This window comes from Phascolarctos cinereus, unplaced genomic scaffold (genome assembly GCF_003287225.1).
Source record: "Phascolarctos cinereus isolate Bilbo 61053 unplaced genomic scaffold, phaCin_HiC Scaffold_1;HRSCAF=81, whole genome shotgun sequence".
NCBI lineage: Eukaryota > Metazoa > Chordata > Mammalia > Diprotodontia > Phascolarctidae > Phascolarctos > Phascolarctos cinereus.
Genome location: NW_027555514.1, coordinates 214759014 through 214780216, shown reverse-complemented (window position 1 = coordinate 214780216; position 21203 = coordinate 214759014). Strand labels below are relative to the sequence as shown.

The 21203-nt window shown below is 42.8% G+C and overlaps 1 protein-coding gene across 1 annotated transcript; it reads left to right on the top strand.

The window, feature by feature from the left end:
* The first annotated feature begins 385 nt into the window (after positions 1-385).
* Positions 386-12361, top strand: KRT82 (keratin 82). The gene is made up of 9 exons (XM_020966133.2): positions 386-790; positions 4009-4217; positions 6194-6254; positions 7305-7400; positions 8071-8235; positions 9818-9943; positions 10844-11064; positions 11360-11391; positions 12047-12361. The coding sequence occupies exons 1-9, from the start codon at positions 386-388 to the stop codon at positions 12292-12294; spliced, it is 1563 nt and encodes a 520-aa protein (XP_020821792.1). The 3' UTR covers positions 12295-12361.
* Positions 12362-21203: the final 8842 nt, after the last annotated feature.

The window sequence follows — 21203 nt, the reverse complement described above, 5'->3', positions numbered from 1 at the left end:
TATAAAATGGGGGTAAATCTCTAACTCTCACTTTCCTTGGGGCTTTGCATTCATACATCAAACATACCTGTCTAGTCAGCCCCCTTCATCACTCTCATAAACAAGAAGAGGGGACAAATGGGAATTTTATATGGTTCATCCACCCTGGCCATTGGCCTCTCCTCTCCATTCCTAATTACCCGGCTTGGGCCTTAGCAGTTACCAATGTCCCAAGCTCATAAAAGTGATTTAATGGTTATTTAGAGTTTAACCTAGCCCAGCGATCCCACCCCCAACCAGATAAAAAGGGGGGCAAGGCTCTCTAATGACTTGATTGAGAATTGTGCCGGTGTCTGGTCTCTGCTGTTCCTTCCCTTAGGCTCTGGTCACTTGAATCTCTCTTGCCATGTCTTGCCGCTCCTTCCAGATGGGCTCCAGATGTGGCAACCGTAGTTTCAGCTCCTGCTCTGCTGTTATCCCTCGGACAGTGACTTATTCCTCCTTGAGTAAGGGGCCATGCAAGGTAGGGGGCACGGGAACCTTCCGATGGCTGGGCTGCTTCGGCTCCAAAAGCCTGTGCAATGTGGGCTGCGGGAAGCCCCGGATTGCCTCCAGGTGCAGCTTGCCCAGCTTTGGCTACCGGGTGGGGGCAGCCTGCGGACCTCCCCACTGCATCACCCCAGTCACGGTCAATGAGAGCCTGCTGATCCCTCTGGAGCTGGATATAGACCCTAACATACAGCAAGTGAAGAGGAATGAGAAGGAACAGATCAAGTGTCTCAATAACCGGTTTGCTTCATTCATCAATAAGGTGAGAAGACTGAGGCCGGGAGGGCCATGTATCATGGGTGGGGAGTTCTCATTAGGGTCTACCTTATCCATAGTCCTAGAGGAAGCCTGGTTGACTAAAAACCAAGATTCATGCTTAAATAATCATAACCAATGGCTTCCTTTCTCTCACCTCAATCAACTCAACAGGAAACCAGAGCAGAGAGGCCCGATCAGTCATAGCACAATTCTTCAAACAGAATATATTGAGCACCTACTATGTGCCAAGCATTTTCCATGTATGCTATGGAAAGCAGAGGCCATTGGGAAGCCAGAGATGATCATGAGAGTGATTGTGGTTCAGTGAGAGAAGTGCTGCATGTGGAGTCAGAGAAGCTGGGTTCAAATCCCAGCTCATTTTTCATTCAGAAGGCATCTAAATGCCTATTATGTGCCAGGCAGTGTGCTAGGTGTCAGGTTACAGAAACAAGTGCAAAATATATAAAAATATAACATGAACAAATGTACAGAAAGTAGAGAATGGGAACTTACATTTTATTGGGGAAGAAATAACTTCTATATGAATAAGTAAATATAAACTATAATCCTCCAGAATTTCAAGGAGGAGAGAAGGACTAGAGATGGAGAGGATTAAGAAAGATCTCCCATAGGAAGTATCAGCTGAACTGACTTGCCACTTACTACTTCTCTGATTTTGGGCAGACCACTCATCCTCTCTGATCTATAAATGATGGGTTTGAACTGGGTGGTCTTTAAAGTTCTGTCTAGTCCTAAATCCATGTCTTTATTCTCCAAGAATACATCAAGGCAGTAGACTTCAACACCCACCCAACCTAGGCACGCAAAACCAAGACCATGTTCTATGAAAGTCAGTTTTCCATTATCCATGATCTTGGGGCTGAGGGAGATGTGGAGGAATACAGGAGTAGCCTGGATAAAGATGATGTTATATTTTTTATTGACAAAGCACGTGCATGCCTGTTCTCTTACTTGAGTATCATATAACCCTGGGAGATTGGCAGGAATTGTTATACCTGTTTTGCAAAAGAAAAGCCCCACTGATAATCCAATGTATTAAGTTACTTCAGCCTAACCTTTGCCTATACCCAGAGCTACTCACCAGAAGAATTTGCTTGTGTAGGTCAGCCTCGGATTGCCTTCATTCCTCTCACATGATATTAGTCCTTCCTTTACCACTAATAGGATCACTGCCTCCTGGCTTCCCAGGCTCCCTTTGGTTCCCAGCTAAAGTCCCACGTTTTACAAGAAGCCTTTCACAACCCCTCTTAATTGTAGTTCATGCCCTCTGTTGATTATTTCTTATTTATCCTGTATCCAGATTGTTTGCACATAGTTGGTTTCATATTGTCTCCCCCATTAGATTGTGAGGAAGGGCAGCACCTGTCTTTTGCCTTTCTTCATATCCTTAGCACTTAGCACAATGCCTGGCATGTAGTGGGTGCTTAATAAATGTTTATCAACTGACTGATGGATGTGACCTTGGGCAAATCATATCACCTCTCTGAGCCTTAGTTACCTCATCTGTAAAATGGGGTTAGACTAGATTATCTCTCAGTATTTCCAAATCAATTCCAACACTAAGATCATTTAGAAGTGAAGTGACTAGCTCTAAAATTATATCTCTATCAACTCCTTTTGTAATAATTTGCATGTATTTGGGGAAATAATTTTTTCCCAACAGAGACTTTTAGGCACCTAGCTTAGTGCCATGGACATACAGAATAGGTACTAAAGAAGTACTGAAAAATGAATGAATGCGTAAATAAATGAATGGATAGGTAGATGAATGAATGAAATGCAGTAGACAAGAACTATGATTATTTCTTTCTCAATTAGACAGATAAATGGCATTCCAGTCAGTGGATTACCAAGTTGCTTTTTCTTCTCCCTCCTATCTGAGGAACCTCCTGAGACTTTAGAAAACATTGAGTCCAAGCACTTCATTTTATAGATGGGGAAACTCACACAACTGGCAGCTGGGAAAGGGCAGGATTTCGACTGAGGCTTTTCTGACTCCAAGTCCACCACACTAGCCATGACCCTGAACCATGTTATCTCCCTATTTCTAAAGCTATGATGGCTTAACGAAAAGAACCTTAAGAAAAATGAGTTCTGATCTCAAACAAGCTCCTATCTCTCCATATAGCCTTGACACATAGTAAGGGCTTAATAGATTATCTGTCTATCTATCTATCTATCTATCTATCTATCTATCTATCTATCTATCTATCTATCTCTAGATAGATATCTACCTATCTATCTCTATCTGTTCATTTGTCTATCTATCTACCCATCTATCTCTATCTGTCATCTACTTATCTTTCTGCAAGGTGGGGGATGATAATAATACCTACCTCACAGGGATGTAAGAACAAATGCAAAACTTAAAGCACTATCTAAACGTCAGATGTTATCATCATCATCATCATCATCTTCATGTTCATTGTCATCATCATCATCATCCCTACACTGAAAGGGAGCAAGCACTGGACTAGAAGTTGGAGACATGGGTTCTGGTTCTGACTCTGCTATCAGCTGGTTGTATGCCCTTGGCTAAGTCACTTGACTTGTCTTGAAAATCATAAACAATGAGAGTGGGGAGTGAGGTGGAGGTGGGGTAGGAGAATTGAGAAAGGCCTGGTAATTAGGTAACTCTTGGGCTGTGCTTTCCAAGATGTTTGGATTTCTACAAGAAAGAAGTAAGGAAGAAGTTCCTTTCAGATATAGGGTAACATCCATATTTTCTTTTTTGAAAAATGAGGGGATTATATTAGATGATCCTTAATCCCCCTTCCACTTCTAACATCCACCTAGTCTATACTGATACTTGTGGATATAGGATAGTGACTCAGAAGACCCAGGAGGAACCCCCCTGACCCAAATTTCTTCCCTGGGGCTCCTTTAACCTTTAATCAGAGGATGCCTCTGAAATCCTCCTCCATTGGTTTGAAAATGCATTGGGAGGGCAGAACTGGAGGCCTCCCTGAAGATCCCTCCTGAAGATCATGTCATATTTCACTTTCTAAATTGTGACTACACTTGTCACATAACAATGTGTATTATAGTTATCCATATAGTGTCTACTCTCCCACTAGACTGTAAGCTCTAATCTAAATTTTGCATCTTCCTCAGTTCCTAGCACAAAGTTACACCTGATAGGCAAAGTTCTCCGGGGCCTCCCCCAATCCCAAGTGATCCCCTGGCTATTTGATTTGGCAGGTGCGCTTCCTAGAGCAGCAGAACAAGCTGTTGGAAACCAAGTGGAACTTCCTGCAACAGCAGAAATGCTGCAAGAGCAACATTGAACCCATCTTCGACACCTACATCAGCACCCTTCAGAAGCAGCTGGATTGTGTGGCAGGGGACCGGGTGCGACTGGAGGCAGAGCTCAGTGGTTTGCAGGACGTGCTAGAGAGCTACAAAAGAAAGTGAGTCTGCCCTCCTCCCTCACTCCAGGCAAGAAGAAATAGAAGCCAAGGCATTGTGCTAAAAGATGGGAAGAGGTATAGGAAAGATCTCCTAGCTGCCTGGTCAGGGAGGGTCCTGTTCTGTGTATGGGGGAGGCAGGGTGGGTAAAAGAAAACATTATCCCTGTGTTGTGAGAACTCATATACTGAAAATAATCATAATAGTTACGATTTATCTAGCATTTTAAGGTTTGGGAAACACTATATCAATATTATCTCATTTGGGCCTCACAATAATACTATGATATTATTATTATACCCATTTTACAGATGAAGAAAGATCTGTTGACTTGTTTAGGGAAGTATCTGATGCAGGATTCCCACTCAGGTCTTCCTGATTCCAAGTCTAATACTCTATCCACTATGTCAGGTAGCAGATGTGAACGGACATATACTCAGGGTCTAAGCTAGAGATAGAAATAAGAGCAAAAGAAGGGTAAGAACCTAAGTAGGTAAGTGCAAAGGACACAGGAAGTAATGATGTTAAGTGGAATTAATCAAGGAAGGTTTTCTGAAAATAGGCTGACAGAGTTTGAAAGGAGAGAGAAAGGAGGTGGTGAAGAGAAAAGGTCAGGGAAGTATGGTAGGTGGGAAGGAACACTCTATAGAATAGACACCAAAGGAGGGATGGGGATGAGGCATCAGGAATCTTGAAAAGAGCATCCTTATAGGAGAACCACAAGAAATTCTACTGGTCAGGTGAGGGAGAGGTGGTGGAGAGAACATTAAGCTTGAGCAAAGATATTTGGGTTGGATATGATGGATGAGAGAGAGGGTCACAATAGGTGCTTGGGCAGGAAGTTATGCTGTAGGGAAGAGAGATAGGAAGTTGTTTGAATCTTTGGAGCCATTTGGAAATCAAAATCAATCATTCTATCCCAGTATTAAATTGGGCGAAGGCGAGTAGGTCTCAAATCTCATACTGGAGCAACAGAAACAATACTAGACTTGGAGTCAGGAGATCTGGCTCTTCCCATGTGACCCTAGAAAAATCCCTTAACCTTTCAGAGCCTCAGTTTCCTCATCTGTAAAATGGGGGCAATCTTACATACCCACTGAGTTGTTGTGACACACATACTTTGTAAACTGTAATCTTCAATTAAATGTAAGCAATGATGATACCTGTTATTACATGGGTCCAGTGAATTGGGTAATTGACACCCCTTCACTCACCTCTGTGTGGAGAAAGAGGATGACGTTTAGACCAGCTGATAAGAATCAGAAATTATAGAATTAGCTTTCAACACAGAGGGTCACATTCACCAGATTCCCCCTCTTGGACAGCAAACACACAACTCTTCCCCAACTACCGGTAGAAAGAAGAGAATGAAATGAACTTCCTCAGCCCAGTACTTAGGATGAGAATTCATACAAGGAAGAGCTTCCTAAAGAGTGATCAGGATACTAATGGAAGGGTGGGTGCTGGCTCCATTAGGTGCTGAGCTGAGCATTGAAGAAAACTAAAAATTTTAAGAGACAGAGGGAAGGAGGGAGAGCATTCCAGGCAGGAGGGAAGTGAAATGCCCCTTAAGGTATTCAACTCAACCAACACTTATGAAACGCATTCTACGTGTGAGGCTCTGGACTAAGGGATTATCTTTATTAAATGCCTCCGTTGGTTAGAGGTGGATTTCTTGTACCAAGAAATCCATCTATCCAGAGCTAGAAAATGTTGTACTGGTGGGGAGGAGAGTGAACTGGATTAGAAGTTGAAGGAACTGTGTGTTTGAATTGTCACTCTGATACTATCTCTGTGACCCTGAAGGAATCACTTCACCTCTTTGTTTCTTCATCTCTCAGTTTCTTCATCTGTAAAACAAAGAAGTAGAACTAGAAAATGGCTAAGAACTCTTTCCATTCCAAATCCCATAATCCTAAGAGGTGACCTCCAAATGGGATAAACCAAGAGAAAGCAATTTTCTCTCCTTGCCTTTCAGATATGAGGAAGAACTATCCCTGCGACCCTGTGCTGAGAATGAATTTGTGGCCCTGAAAAAGGTAAGGGAAGGCCTGACATAGATACTTTCCTAAAACCCTCCAGGCAGGTTCTCCAGAACACAAGAACCTTGGACAGTGCCCAGTAATAATATCAATACTGCTCTCCTTTCCTACCACTCAAGAGGAAAGGCAACCTGCCTCCTGTGGGTATCCTGCAACAAAGGAGGGGCTGGGCAGTATTCATCCACATAATTCCTTTAAATTAAAAATATTTATTAGGTGGCTACTATGTCCAAAGCACTGTGTTAGATGATGGAGGAGATGCAGTGAGGAAGCTTATGGTTGATAGATAATTCAAACAACTTTTCTAGAGTATTCACATCTTCTCATGTCTTAACTTCCTCAACTGATTAAAGCAAAAGAAGGTTTGAATGCTAAGGCCAATTTAAAGGCCCTTTCCTCCACCCCAAATCCAATTTGTCTAAGATACTCAGATAATTGAAAGTTGGTGTATACACACACACACACACACACACACACACACACACAACACATACACATACACATACACATACATATACATATACATATACATATACATATACATATACATATACTTATACATATACTTATACATATACATATACATGTACATATACACACACAAAGAGTGCCCTAATCTTTCCAACGATGCAGAGACACTTCAAGCAATGAAATTCCAACTAGGTAATCAAAGCTTCAGAGAACTATAGTATAGGTGTTCCTTAGAAACAAAACAAATACAAAACCCTTTCCTGCCAAAGCAGGAAAGTGACCTAGTCAGGATAGAATGTACCCTTTCTCTTCCCTAATGCCAACAAGCTGTGATATATGGAGCCCTATTGCTGATGATTCCTTCTCCTCCTCCTCCTCCTCCATTTACATCATCCCCTTCATTCCCCATCTACCAAACAAAGCAACCACAGGACTCTGGCTTCCCTTTGCTCAACAGCCTAAAAAATGGCTCTGATGAGTGAAGGATGGCCTCAGCCAAGGGAGGATTTAGAGACTCTCAGCAAATACCTGGGAGTGCCCTTGCTTTAGGATTTCACATGTCTTATCTTCCTTCAGGATGTAGATACAGCCTTTCTGATCAAAGCTGACCTGGAGACCAATGTAGAAGCTCTGGTTCAGGAGGTCAACTTTCTAAGAAACTTGTATGAGGAGGTAAATGAGCTCATGCTGTGGTAATCTATGGACTGGGTGTGGTTTCAGCCTCTAACCTAAGAGTCTGGAATGTAGGATCATTGATAGATTTCAGGAGACCTAAGAACTTGATGGGAAAAGGGCATGTCTTTATTTTCATTGACTTTTGGTTTCCTTTGTAATTTTATATATTTTATGCATTTTAAAATATGATTTTGAGAAGGGATCCTTAGGCATCACCAGATTGCCAAAGGGGTCTATGATCCAAAAAAAAAAAGACAAAGAACCCCTGCTGTAGTCAGTGAGAACATTTCCAGGCAAAGAGTTCTAAAACTCTTATCTCATTGGTATTAGAACCAATGAATATTGGGCAGTGCCAGTGAGCCTCCTTGAAAAAGAATCTTCTTTCTCTCAGTCTCAACGTTGGTTTCAACCAGAAGTCAGGGAGTCTCTGAGGGTCTGGGCTTGTGTTTTTTGCTATGTAACCAAATGTAACCAAAGATGATGCCTATTTGTGAAGAAGAGAGGTGAATCAATGAGAGAATACTTGAAGAGGCAACAAAAACATAGCCGTTGAATCATTTGGAGAAACTATTTCTAGTATAGTGTCCATATTTCATTCTCTTCCTTTCCCCCAACTTCCTGCCATAAAGACCTCTTTGACTTTCCAATTCCCTCTCTCATTTGCCAGGAGATCTGCCTGCTCCAGTCACAGATTTCTGAGACCTCGGTCATTGTGAAGATGGATAACAGCCGGAATCTGGATGTGGAAGGCATAATTGCTGAGATTAAAGCTCAGTATGATGACATTGCCAGCCGGAGCAAGGCTGAGGCTGAAGCCTGGTACCAATGCCGGGTGAGGATAGCCAGGGGTTATTCCTCTGTCCTCTGTGGAAAGGAGGCAGGGCAGAGGGCAGACTTCCCCTAAAGTTAACTGGTGAGGTGTCAAGGCCCCTATGAAGTGACAGGATGCTCTGTAAATCCCAGACAATGTTGTTTTTGGCTGTTAGAGGACTGAGTCCCAGTGAGGCATGTGGGAGGAAGATTGGTTTAACAGACCAGACCTATCATCAGGGAGCAGTGGGTGCCCAAGTTTTATTTACCCTGAGACTCATTGAAAGTTCCCAGTCCAGTTCCAGCTTTTAAGTTGCCCTCAATAAATACCACTTGACAATGATAGTGATGTTATTGGGCATGGCTAGTGGGCTATTTGCTGAGCGTGGGAGAGACTGGTGGAATAGAATGGTTACTAACGACCAAGCAGAAATAATGATTAATATGGCCACCAATTTGTGCAATCAAGTAATTACACACCAAGAGGGTAGGAAGTGAGATAAACATCTGCATAGTGACCTATAACATATTGGAGGGGGAGGTTTGGACATTGAGAAATGTCTTAAAAGCCATTTCAATTATCCATTCTGTGGTTCATACCAGCCTAAGTTTCATTCCAGTTTGACTCCTCCCCATTCCCTTGGGTTGCCCTCTGCCAGGGTGTATTCAGGGGATACAAACTCACTTCTAAGTTCATTCTCTCCTCAGCTAAACAAAATTAAAAGGTAAATCATTCCCCTAGGGGAAAAAAAAACAAAAAGAGTGAGTTTCAGAACAAGAGAGAAATTGCCTTTAGGATTACTTGATATCATCTATGCTATCATATCATCTGTGCTTCCATTAAATTCAGGAAATTTAGGGTGGCCTGAATCTTAAGTCAGTTAATATCAGTTTAGAAAACTCATTCCTACTAAAGTCATGATTCAGAAATTAGATCCAGAAACCAAAGATATTTTTTAATTGTTAAAAAGTTAAAGCAAGAAATGGAGAGTTTTGAGAGTTTTTTTTTTTTAATGAAAGAATCTGAGCAGAGTTAGTCTAATTCTGGGTATCAGTCTTCAGGTCAGTGGTCTTATCTGAACCTGAGAACACTGATGTGTGAAGCTCCATCCTGTGTGCTTTCCCCTTCTGTTCATCTCCCCTCTTCCAGCTCCACCATGGAAGGAGAGAGGGGGTGGTGGGAGTCAGATGGTGATTCTCTTGGTGAGTCTGATGGTAGAGACAGGACCTAGATGGAGCCAAGGACTGAGTAAAGATCAAGGGCAGAACTCTGTATGTCAGTACTCAAGTTACAAGAGGAATAGGACAGAAGAGAAGCAGGAGGCTGTGGATTGAGGTTTAGAAAGAAGGGGGACAGTGCTAGGGCTAGAGGCAAAGCTGAGAGTGCAAAATGTTAGTTACTCTAGTGAGAAGCCTAGGAGAATGAGCTGAGGTGAAGTGTGGACAGAAGACAGGTTGACACGGATGAGTAGAGAATCTGATTTGGGACAGCCATTGAATGTGCAAATGCCCAGATAGAAGGATGCTGGATAAGGGAGAACACCACTGCTGGGATTAACCCAGTTTGGGCCCTGGCGATTCTGACTTCTTCTGTACTCTGGCAGTATGAAGAGCTGAGATTGACAGCTGGAAACCACTGTGACAACCTACGGAACAGCAAGAATGAGATCCTGGAAATGAACCGACTAATCCAAAGACTACAGCAAGAAATCGAGAATGCTAAAGCTCAGGTGAGCTCTGACTCAAAACTGTTCATTACAGGTGGGAGTGTGCTCTCCAACCAGCTCTTCGTGAAAAAACAAATGCACAGGTTAATATTAAACTGAATCTCTATTATTAACACTTTCTTAAATCTAGACAGTAAAACAATAAATCAAGCTGCAATTTTTAGTGTTTGCTGATTTCCAAGGTGTAAATACTCACATCACAATGAAAATTTAACAAAATCGGCTTTCTCTAGCTGTTTGGAGCTGGCTCCAACATAACCCTGGTTGCAATTCTATTCTGAATTACTAGTCTATATTCTGGTTTATCTATTCATTCAGGCCCATTCTTTTGAAATCAGGGCCAACTTTCTATTGGAATATTTGAAGGACTGTCACATGGAAAAGTGAGAAAACTTGTTCTGGGCTGTTCCAGAATGTAGAACTAGAACCAAGGAGTGAAATTTGCAAGGAGGCGGATTTTTAGGTCAACATAAGAAAGAGCTTCCCAAGAATGGAATGTACTGCCATGAAAGTGAGTTCCCTGTTACTAGAAATACTCAAGCAGAGTCTGGATGATTATTGGTTAAGGTTGCTATAAATGGGATCATTACATTGAATGGGAGGGTAGAATAGATGGCCTCTAGGTTTTCTTTCGGTGCTAAGATTCTTTGATCTTATGATTATAGGTCTGGTAGGGGTTTTCCAACAAGTTGGGAAATCAAATTAATTCTATTTTTACAAGCCAGCAAAGACCAGCCAGTAGACATGCATCCATTTCCTCCAAAGCAGTATTTTACCGCTTCTAAAAAGGAAATTGCAGATGTAGTTTAGTGAGAAGTAGTTCTAAATTTCTCAGCAAACCCAGTTCGTTGTTGCTAGTGATGCTGGTAATCCCCAACAGTCCCTCTCTGTGTCCCATTGTAGCGCTGCAAACTTGAAGGTGCCATAGCTGAAGCTGAGCAGCAGGGAGAGGCTGCCCTCAACGATGCCAAGTGCAAGCTGGCAGGGCTGGAGGAGGCCCTGCAGAAGGCCAAACAGGACATGGCTTGTCTACTGAAGGAGTACCAACAGGTGATGAACTCCAAGTTGGGACTGGATATCGAGATCGCCACCTACAGGCGGCTGCTGGAGGGCGAGGAGCACAGGTGAGCAGGCTGCTTAGTAAAGACTGCTAATGAGTTAAAGACCCAGCCTGTGGATATTCCAGGGTTTTTGTTTCTGGCTCTCCTTCCTACTGTCTATCTATTTTAGCCATTTTCATTGGCAGTCAGCTGCGGATTATTTGTGCTAACCAAGGGCAACAGTGGCCAATTCCTTTGGTTCTTTCCAGTCTGAGGGGAACATAGAGGTGGGATTATAACATTTAAAAAATCTTCTTCATCCTCTTTCATTGTGATACTTGAATGTCTTTTCATCTTTCCTTTTCTCTCTTGTTCCCAGGCTATGTGAAGGTGTTGGACCCGTGAATATATGTAAGTAGACAATTGTCCTAGGTAGTTATGGGATCTTGTGAAGTTGGGGTGTTGGCTGTTGTTCAGGAAACCCTGGCCCATATCTTGTATTTGTCCATCAAAAATAGTCAGCCCTATGTTCTAGCACTTCCTGTGGATGGAGTCTTTTTCTGAGTCCTAGAGAGGAGATAATGAAGGAAGGGAAAACATTGCCCTTGCCTTCAGGGATCACCCACTCTGACAAGGAGATAGGCAGCAACAGGCAGAGAGACATAAAGAAGGGTACGACTAGGAATCCATTTGTCAGAGCTCTGGACTTCATTACTGGAGGGATGGGAAGAGATTAGGGCTAGCAGAGCCAGTGGATCTAATGTGTTGGAGAGGAATGTGAGGGAAGGTTGGGAAGGAGAGGAGAGTCAAGGCTAGAAAGAGATGGAGGGAGACTGCCCCAGGCTGGGGAAATGATCTCAAAGCCTAAGAAGCAGGAAGCTGTGGCTGATGGATGGGAGCAGGTGTACGTGGCCAGAGGACCGTTCAACATCCCAGGAATGGAGATTGTGGAAGGAAAGGACTTGTAGCTCTAGCTAAAGCATTGGAATTTGACATGGATGGTTATTGAACTATGTTGTGTTCTGGATAAATATTTTCGTTCTTTTCCTCCTTTTCTTCCTCACAGCTGTCAGCAGTTCTAAAGGGGCCATCTTGTACGAGCCCTGCATGGTGAGAACAGAGTTCTGCCCTGGGGGCTCGAGCGGCATTCGGAGCAGTGGGGGCTGCAGTTCAGGCACTGTGGGGAGCAGCATTGTGGTGGGCACTGGCGAGCTCTATGTCCCTTGTGCCTCTCAGGGTGGGTTCAGTTGTGGGAGTGGGAGGAACTCAAGCATCAAGCTTGTGCCTGGTGGTTCATCTAGCCACAAATGCTAACGTCCTCTGGCCTGGCTAGGAACCTGATGGCTCTTCTCAGCCCTGGATTCCCAATCAGCTTCCAGAATAATTACAAGCTCCAAAACCTTCTGCATTGACCCTGTGTGGTTTTTGAAACTTGTCTTTTTTTTTTTCAATTAACAAGCATACATTTTTTTCTTTCTCACAACCATCCCCAACAAGAAAAAAGAAAAAGAAAACCCTCCTGACAAATATACATAGACAAGCAAAACCTGTTCCAACACTAGCTATGTCCAAAATGTATCTCATTCTGCAACCTGAGCCCATCTCCTCTCAATCAGGAGGTGTGTAGCATGCTTCATTATTGATTCTCCGGAGTCATAGTTGGTCATTTCTTTGGTGAGAGTTTTTAGTCTTTCACGGCCATTTTTCTTTACAATGTGATTGTTGTTGTTCAGTCATTTCAGTCACATCTGATGCTTCATGACCCCATTTGGGGTTTTCTTGGCAAAGATACTGGAGTAGTTCCCCATTTCCTTCTCCAGCCCATTTTATAGATTAGGAGACTGAGGCAAACTGAGTTAAGAGAATTGCCTGGAGTTACCCAGCCAGTAAGTGTCTGAGGCCATATTTAAACTCATGAAGATAAGTTTTTCTGACTCCAGTTCCAGCACTCTATCCACTTTGCTCCTACCTGTGAATGCAATTGTATAAGTTGTTCTGGTTCTGCTCCCTTGACTCTACATCAGTTAATACAAATCTCCCCAAGTTTCTCTGAAACCAATCATTTTATAACTCTTTTTTTTTTGGTGACACAATAGTGTGTTTTCATTTGAAACTACCCTTCACTGTAGTTTCTTGATCTGCACTGTGCTAGATACTGTTGCAGGGGCAAGGATGGAAATCATGAGATTTGAAGACATTAAGGCACAGATCTTAACCTCAAGGAACTGATACTCTAACTAGGCAGCTGGTTAAATAAACAACAGATGTAAAAATAGCAGATGCCCCCCCCAATCTTTTCACAAAACAGGATCATTACACAAAACAATGAATTATCCATTTTGTTCAGTTCTTTATCCATACAACAAAATTGCCCCATTCCCACCCCCTTGCAACCAGCTGGCTCCCCAATGCCTTATCTCTCAACTAGCTCAGGGAAAGTAAACTCAATGCATATCTACCTAAACTAAAGTGGGGAATGGGCATTCAAGAGAGGCATTGGGCCACAGAAAGGGCTTTAGGACTATTTTATTGCTTCTACTGGTTTATAAAACTGAGAGCTGACTCTACAGGACATCTTTGGCTTTGCTGAAGGTTTACCTAACTCCTTCTGTTATTCCTGTGGCTGCGTACACACTGACTAATGGTGAGGGGGGACTGAGGCAGGCAGGAAAAGCTAGGAAAAGCCTGGCCAGTATCTAACAAACAGTTACTGTGGGTGACAAAGTGAATAATCTGCAGACAGAGCAGCATATCCCAGGACATCACACGCAATATTGTCTCCGTCCTTCCTTCCTACTTCATCTCTGACTGTAGCCTGCCCTTCCTCCCCATCCATCCCTCCCCCAGCAGAATGTCCCCAGCAGACTAGTTTAGAGCATGTTCCCATGGGTCCTTGGTCATGAGCAACTCTGCCTCCAGTAGCTGCCTGCATCACCAGTGTCTCTGGAGCTCAAGCAAAGGAACTTTGACCTGAGACACAGATATGCTATTAAATGAACTCTTGATCAAAGGATCTAGGTATCAGGATGATTTATCCTAAAAAGAAAGTGAGAGGGGGAACTTTTGGGGTTTTTTGAGGGATGAAGGACTATTTAAAAAATTTGTGAAAAAAGTGTGAAGAACAATTAGAGATGTATAAATCCCCTAAAAAGAGATATGGCAATAGAAAACTGGGCTTGGAATCAGGAAGACTTACCTTCATGAGTTCAAATCCAGCCTCAGACACTTACTAGCTGTGTGGCCCTGGGCAAGTCACTTAACCTTATCTGCCTCAGTTTCCTCATCTGTAAAAATGAGCTAGAGAAGAAAATGGCAAACCACTCCAGTATCTTTGCTGAGAAAACCCCAGATGGGGTCACAAAGGGTTGGACATGACTAAAATGACAACAAAAACAAAGGAGGTGGGGCATTGATCAGGGTATACTTTTGTCAGAAAGGGGACAAGATAAGAGCTCAGGATCAGCTCTTTATAACAAAAGGGGACTGAGAGATTGTAGATTGGGGATCCCCTAATCAACCACCCTCCGTGGGCAATACTTATAGATCTATGCACAACTTACATAATATGTGGAAATAGCACCCCAATTATTTGCAATCCATAGACATGTGCCACATAAATTTCTATGTGCTGATATTTTAACTACTTCATCTGTGTGGAAAAAGTCCTTATGAAGGCAGATCCCCTAGTGTGTGCCATGGCAGACCCCCCCCAGCTTTTCCTTCTTCAGCTTTTCTTTCTTACCTCCCATCACCATTTTTTATGGGATTAAAGCGTTCTACCCAGGGAGAAGGAAGTGGAGAAGAGAGATTGTGCAACAGAGCCAGAGTCCAGGTCTGTCTCATCTCAGAGTCTTCTCTGTTGTAAGTGCCTAGGCAGTCACATGGTGCCATAGGTGGAGTGCTGAACCGGGAGTCAGGAAGACCTCAGTTCAAATGCAGTCTCAGACACTACCTGTGTTGATGCTGGCCAAGCCACTTAACCCCTGTTTTCCTCAACTGTAAAACGAGGATAATAACAGCACCTGTCACTTGGAGTTGTTGTGAGGATCAAATGAGATAATATTCCTAAGCTGTTTAGCACAGTGCCTGGCACATAATGCTCCTTCTAGAGAAGCGTTTCACAGGTAACACCATTTGTTGGGCAGGAGAACACAGCAGGGCTCCTAACACTAACAGGTATTCTAGCATGGGTTCGCTTTTGATCTGGTCAGACAGGAAGACAGCTTTGGAGGGTTAAATGAGCTTACTTTATTAGAATAATAGTCTTCTCAAAAGGGTTGCTGATAATGGGAACACCAACTCCTACTGCATTCTCTAATCACACTTCTCACAGGGGCGGGCAAGAGTAGGAGTACAACTCCTCATCCCCTAAGCTTCATTTGGGGCTAGTTGAGGCAAACGCAGATTCCCCCCAAGCCTTGATGGGGGCCAATCAAGGCAAGCACAAATGCACATCCCTCATGTGCTTTATATGGCAACTTGCTTTATAGGGCAACAGACAAAGAAGGCATATTGCCAACAATAGCCTCACAGGTTAACTTTAGCAATATCGTCATGACCTGTCATGGCACATGCATGGTGACTATCACATTATGTCACCCCCTTTCTTTACCTTGATTGCACAGTAGAAGTTGTTTTCAACCATAACTCGTGGGAAATATTATCTAGGGTCCTGGAACTATTATTTAAAAAGAATAATAAAAATCCTCCTTACACACGCTAAAATCCACCTTACTTACAGGAGGGCACTGAGGGCTGGGAGCTTATGCTGAATCTATAATAGTTCATCTATAGTGACTTGATCCTAGCATAGTAGATAGAGCACTGGATTTAGAATCAGGAAGACCTGGATTCAAATCCCACCTCAGATACTTCCCAGATATATGATTTTGGGCAAGTCATTTGTCTCTGTAAAACGAATGTGTAGGGCTCAGTAACCTTTAAGGACCCTTCCAGTTCTAAATCTATGTTCCTGTGATCCCTGTGTACCTTAATAAGTCATGGAATTGGAAGGGGCTGTAAAAGTCATCTAATCCAATCTTCTAATTGAATAAGCGAGGAAACTGAGGCCCAGAGAGTTGAAGCAACATGCCTAAGGTTGCACAGGTGATAAAAAGCAGGTGTCTGGGCTCCATCTTCAGAGCTCTTTCCCTTATGTCACTGTTAATGACTTCATCTCACCAGGCAGCTCCCCAACACAGAGCAGTTCCCACCTAGTCAGAATCGCAAGAGCAGGGGATGTTATCCATTGGGATCTGATTGGGGAATGTGGGTTGAGGAGCCAAGTCTGGATTCTGGAGTCAATCGATAAGCATTTATGAAGCACTTACTATGTGCCAGGCACTGTACAAAGTACAAGAGATACAAATAAAAGCAAAAGCACAGTCCCTGTCCTCAAGGAGCTCACATTCTAATGGGGAGACAACACGCAATAACTCTGTTCATACGAGACATATGCAGTATCCAATCAACAAGCACTTATTAAGCACCTACTATATACCAGGCACTGACCAAAGTTCTGGGGATAAAAAAAACAGCAAAAACATGATCCCAGACCTTATGGAGTTCACGTTCTAATGGGGGAGACAACATGCAAGCAAGAGTCAAGTCAATGCACATTTATGAAGTGATCACCATATACCAGGCGCCGTGCTAAATCTTGGGGATATGAAAATGGCAAAATACAAAAGCAAAAGTAAAACATGGCCCCTGCCTTCATGGAGCTCATATTCTAATGAAGGAAGGAACAGGAAAGAAAACTGTGTACATACAAGAAATACAGGGTAAATTGAAGATCATTTCAAATGGAAGGTGCAAATAGTTGGGAAGACATTTTGTAGAAGGAAGCCAGGGAAGCCAGGAGATGAAGGTGAGGAGGGAGAACATTCCAGGCAATGCTTCTTTCTCTGAGCCTTTGGACACTAATCACACACAGAAGTGTGAAAAGACGTTAGGGACAAAGGCAGAAGGAAAAAAAAAGAAGTTCTAGGGATCACATTCACTTCTGTCCTGGGAGATTCCTGCCTGATAACCCACTGAGGCTATGTTAACACAGCTTAAGAATGAATGGGGATAGATGAGCCTCCTGTGCCCATTCTGGGAGCTCAGATGACCTCTAAAACTAAAGGGGCAAGCTCCCTAAGAACTTAGCATGACGATGGATCTAACATTCTATAGAAGTATGTGGCTGAATGTGTATATAGGGGAAGAGAACAAGGACAGATGGTTACTTTCAATTAGAGTCTCCCACTAACTTCTTTCCTTTTAAAAAAACCCCTTCCTTTATTCTGAACTTAACAGTACCAAATAAAACTAGCATTTCTAGATACCTAATAGTACAGAAAAAGAGAATTGTAGGGGGGCAGCTAGGTGACACAGTGGATAGAGCACTGGCCCTGAAGTCAGGAGGACCTGAGTTCAAATCAGACCTCAGACCAAACACTTGATGCTTTCTAGCTGTGTGACTCTGGGCAAATCACTTAACCCCAATTGCCGAGAGAGAGAGAGAGAGAGAGAGAGAGAGAGAGAGAGAGAGAGAGAGAGAGAGAGAGAGAGAGAGAGAGAGAGAGAGAATTATACATGAACCTACAGAAAGACGAAAAGGAAAGAAGCATCTTTTAAGCAGCAACTATGTGCCAGGTACTGTGCTAAGTGCTTTACAGGTAATTATCTAAAGGTCCCTATTATGTTTGACTTGCTTTTCTTTAATTCTTATTGGCTGAAACAGGGTGGTAGTAGTACTTGGACATATCCCGAGACCAACGATATCCGCAGGATGTGGTTATTTTCCTAGGAAGAGAATGTGTCTCTAGGAAGAGCTTATCCAGCCCTCCCTTCTCCCTTAGGAGCTGACATTTTGAGGAGACAAAGACAATAGTCATGTCATGGTGTTGCTCTTTGTAATTTTATTTGGAGTGGGAGGAATAGGAAGCAAAGCCAGGGCTCCTCTGACCATCTCACTTGCCCTCAGAAAGACTATGACCCAAGTCCTCTGACCCAAGTCTGATGAAGCTAATGAAGGATTGTGAAAAAATGAGGTGTAGTCAGAGGAGAGACTTGAGAGGAAGACTAAAAAGCTGTTCTTACCTAGATCCTGAGACCCCCTACCAACACCACCTCTAGTCCTCCAGCCATCTCCCCCAGTAGTTCACATTTACTCTTTTCTGACATTCCTCTTCTGTCTGCTTAGCTTCTGTTCTCCTTTGCCCCCCACTCACTTCTACTCCATAGTTATAGTTGTTTACACACACACACACACACACACACACACACACACATACCTTTTTACATACCCTGCTCCTCTCCCTTATTGCTCTCAGTCTCACTTTAGCATCTGGTATCATTCCTTCCATCATTCCTTTATTCTCCCTTCCCCATCCCCAAAGACTTCATGAAATCACAGAATATTAGGACTGGAAGTAGTCCAACACCCTCATTTTACATATAAGGAAACTAGGGGGCAGAGAGGTAGAGTAACTTGCCCAAGGTCACACAGCAAGAGGAGCAGAGGCAGAATTAAAGACTGCCAAGTTCAGTGCTCTTCCAACTGTACCTTCTGGGTCTCAGTTCTGTCTTGCCTCTTCCCCTCTGGAGATATGGAGAATATGGGCAAGTTTTAGAGACATGTCATAGAGTTGAGAAAAGCTGCAGAATTCTATCTCTGTAGATGGGAGGGGAAGAGGGGGAAATCTAGAAAGGGGAAATCTAAGGGAGGACAAAATAGCCTATGGAGAATACCAAACAGTGGAGGCTGATAAGATTCTGCTTAGTTAAGTAAATATTGGTTATTATATTATATTACTCATATAATCACTAGACTAGGCATTGGAGACACAAAGAAAAAAATAAACCATCCCTGCCCTCAAGGAGTTTACATTCTACTGAAGGAATACAAAAGTTACACAAATAACATTTAACATGCACACTTATAACATGGCCCCTGTTGGCCACTCTTCAGGTATATCATACTCAAAGGGACATATCCATCTCAATCCACGGCTCACAAGGCTCAGTTCCCACTGAATCTCCCCCTGACCAAGTCAGAATAAATAGTAATATAGTATAGTATAATATAGTACAGTATAGTATAGTATAGTATAGTATAGTATAGTATAGTATAGTATAGTATAGTATAGTATAGTATAGTATGGCACGGTATGGTACGGTATGGCACGGTATGGTACGGTATGGCACGGTATGGTACGGCATGGCACGGTATGGTATGGTACGGCATGGCACAGTATGGTACAGTATGGCATGGCATGGCACGGTATGGTATGGTATGGAATGGCATGTCACGGTATGGTATGGTATGGCATGGCATGGCACGGTATGGTATGGCATGGCACGGTATGGTATGGCATGGCATGGCATGGCATGGCATGGCACGGTATGGTATACTACAGTATAGTAAAACAAAGCAACAGATATTTTCTCTAAAAAGGAATAAATATGAAAGGATGCCCATCAATTGGGGAATGACTGAACAAATTGTGGTACATGATTGTGATGGAGGACTATTGTAGCATAAGAAATGATGAGGGGGTTGGTTTCAGAAAAAACATGGCAAGACCTATACGAAGTGATGCAAAGTGAAGTGAAAAGAACCCGGAGATCATTGTGCACAGTAACAGCAGTGTTGTAATGATGATCAACAGTGAAAGACTTATCTACTCTGATCAATATAATAATCCAGGACAATTCCCCAGGAGTCATAAAATATGTTCTTCACCTTCACAGAGAGAACTAATTAGCCCTGAGTGCAAATTGAAGTTTAATTTTTTCACTTTATTTTTCCTGCTTTTTTGTTGCAATTTGGCAAATATGGAAATATGTTTTGCATGATTTCACATGCATACTTAATGTCATATTGTTTGCCTTCTTAATGGGTGGGGGAGGAGCTGAAGGGGAGAGAGAGAATTTGGAACTCAAAATTTTTTAAAAATGATGTTAATAAATTAATAATAAATAAACATTTTAAAAAAGGAATAAGTAACAGAGTGTTAAATCAATCTTATTACATAATAATAATAGCTAAAAAAATTTATATAGTGCTTAATATGTGTCAGGCACTATGCTAAGTGCTTTACAACTACCTCACAACTACCCTAGAAGGGAAGTGCTAATATTGTCCCCATTTTACAGGAAACTGAGGCAAACAGAGGTTAAATGACTTGCCCAGGGTCACATAGGCAGCATCTGAGGCTGTATCTAAACCCAGGTCTTCATGACTTTCAGGCCCAGCACCGCCTAGAGGCAAGTATTACAAGTATTATTTAATAGAAGTACCACGAATTAAGTTCCTTCAGTGGGCCAGACACTGTTCTAGGCACTGAGCATACAAGTACAAAGCACGACATAATTTCTACTCTCAGGGAGCTTGTGTTCTATTTGAGGAGACAACAAGTACATGTATGAGTATATAGAGGATAAATACTGAGGGAATGAGCACAAATTGTTTAGATTCAAGGGGGTTAAAGCAGGAGGTAACTAGCTACTGGAGGGGAGTCAGGAAAGGCGTTATGTAGAAGGTGGGGCCTGAGCTGAGTCTTATAGGAACAGAGGAATTCTATGAGGCAGAAGTGAGGAGGGAATGCATTCCTGGAATACTGCACAAGAATGTGCTCTAGGAGCTGGAGTATCATGTGTGAGGAACAGAGACATGACCAATTTGGCCTGACTGCTGAGTCAAGCATCCTACACTCTTAACACTCAAACCTAGCAGCTACCTACATAGGACTCCTAAGCAGTGTCATTCTCAAATCCTCATAGCCACTCCTTACCCCTCCTCCTAGTTCCACCCCATTGTTGAAGAAGCATAACATCAAGTCACCCATGGCAAGATGTCCAGTCGTGTCCACAACAGCAGTATGGGTTGCATTAGGTATCAATAGCATTTTGACTAAGAACATTTACAGTCGGTGCTAGCACAGTAACCAGGGGGCCTCCTGAGAGGGGATTGTTGCTTTCCTACCACACTAACCAGGCAAACAGGACAGCAGGATCAGAGCTCAGCTGCCGCTTCTTCCCCATCTCCCTTTCTGACTCTGCTCCCCAGACTTCAGTCCTCACCTCATCCCATCACAAGACACTCCTTCCCTTTCCCCTTCTGAAATGGATGTGCTGAAAGATGCTAAGCCGCACACAGGCGTCTAAGAAATGCAGTCAGTCAACAGCCATTTATAAGGTACTTATTATTCAGGTATGATGCTAAGTGATCCTAT

What these genes read in the sequence shown, in the direction of transcription:
- KRT82 (XM_020966133.2), top strand. Translation starts at nt 386, where the DNA reads ATGTCTTGCCGCTCCTTCCAGATGGGCTCCAGATGTGGCAACCGTAGT. An exon ending in AATTTGTGGCCCTGAAAAAG is followed by an intron (nt 6,255 to 7,304) that starts GTAAGGGAAGGC and finishes ATCTTCCTTCAG; the next exon opens with GATGTAGATACAGCCTTTCT. An exon ending in CTGGAGGGCGAGGAGCACAG is followed by an intron (nt 11,065 to 11,359) that starts GTGAGCAGGCTG and finishes TCTTGTTCCCAG; the next exon opens with GCTATGTGAAGGTGTTGGAC.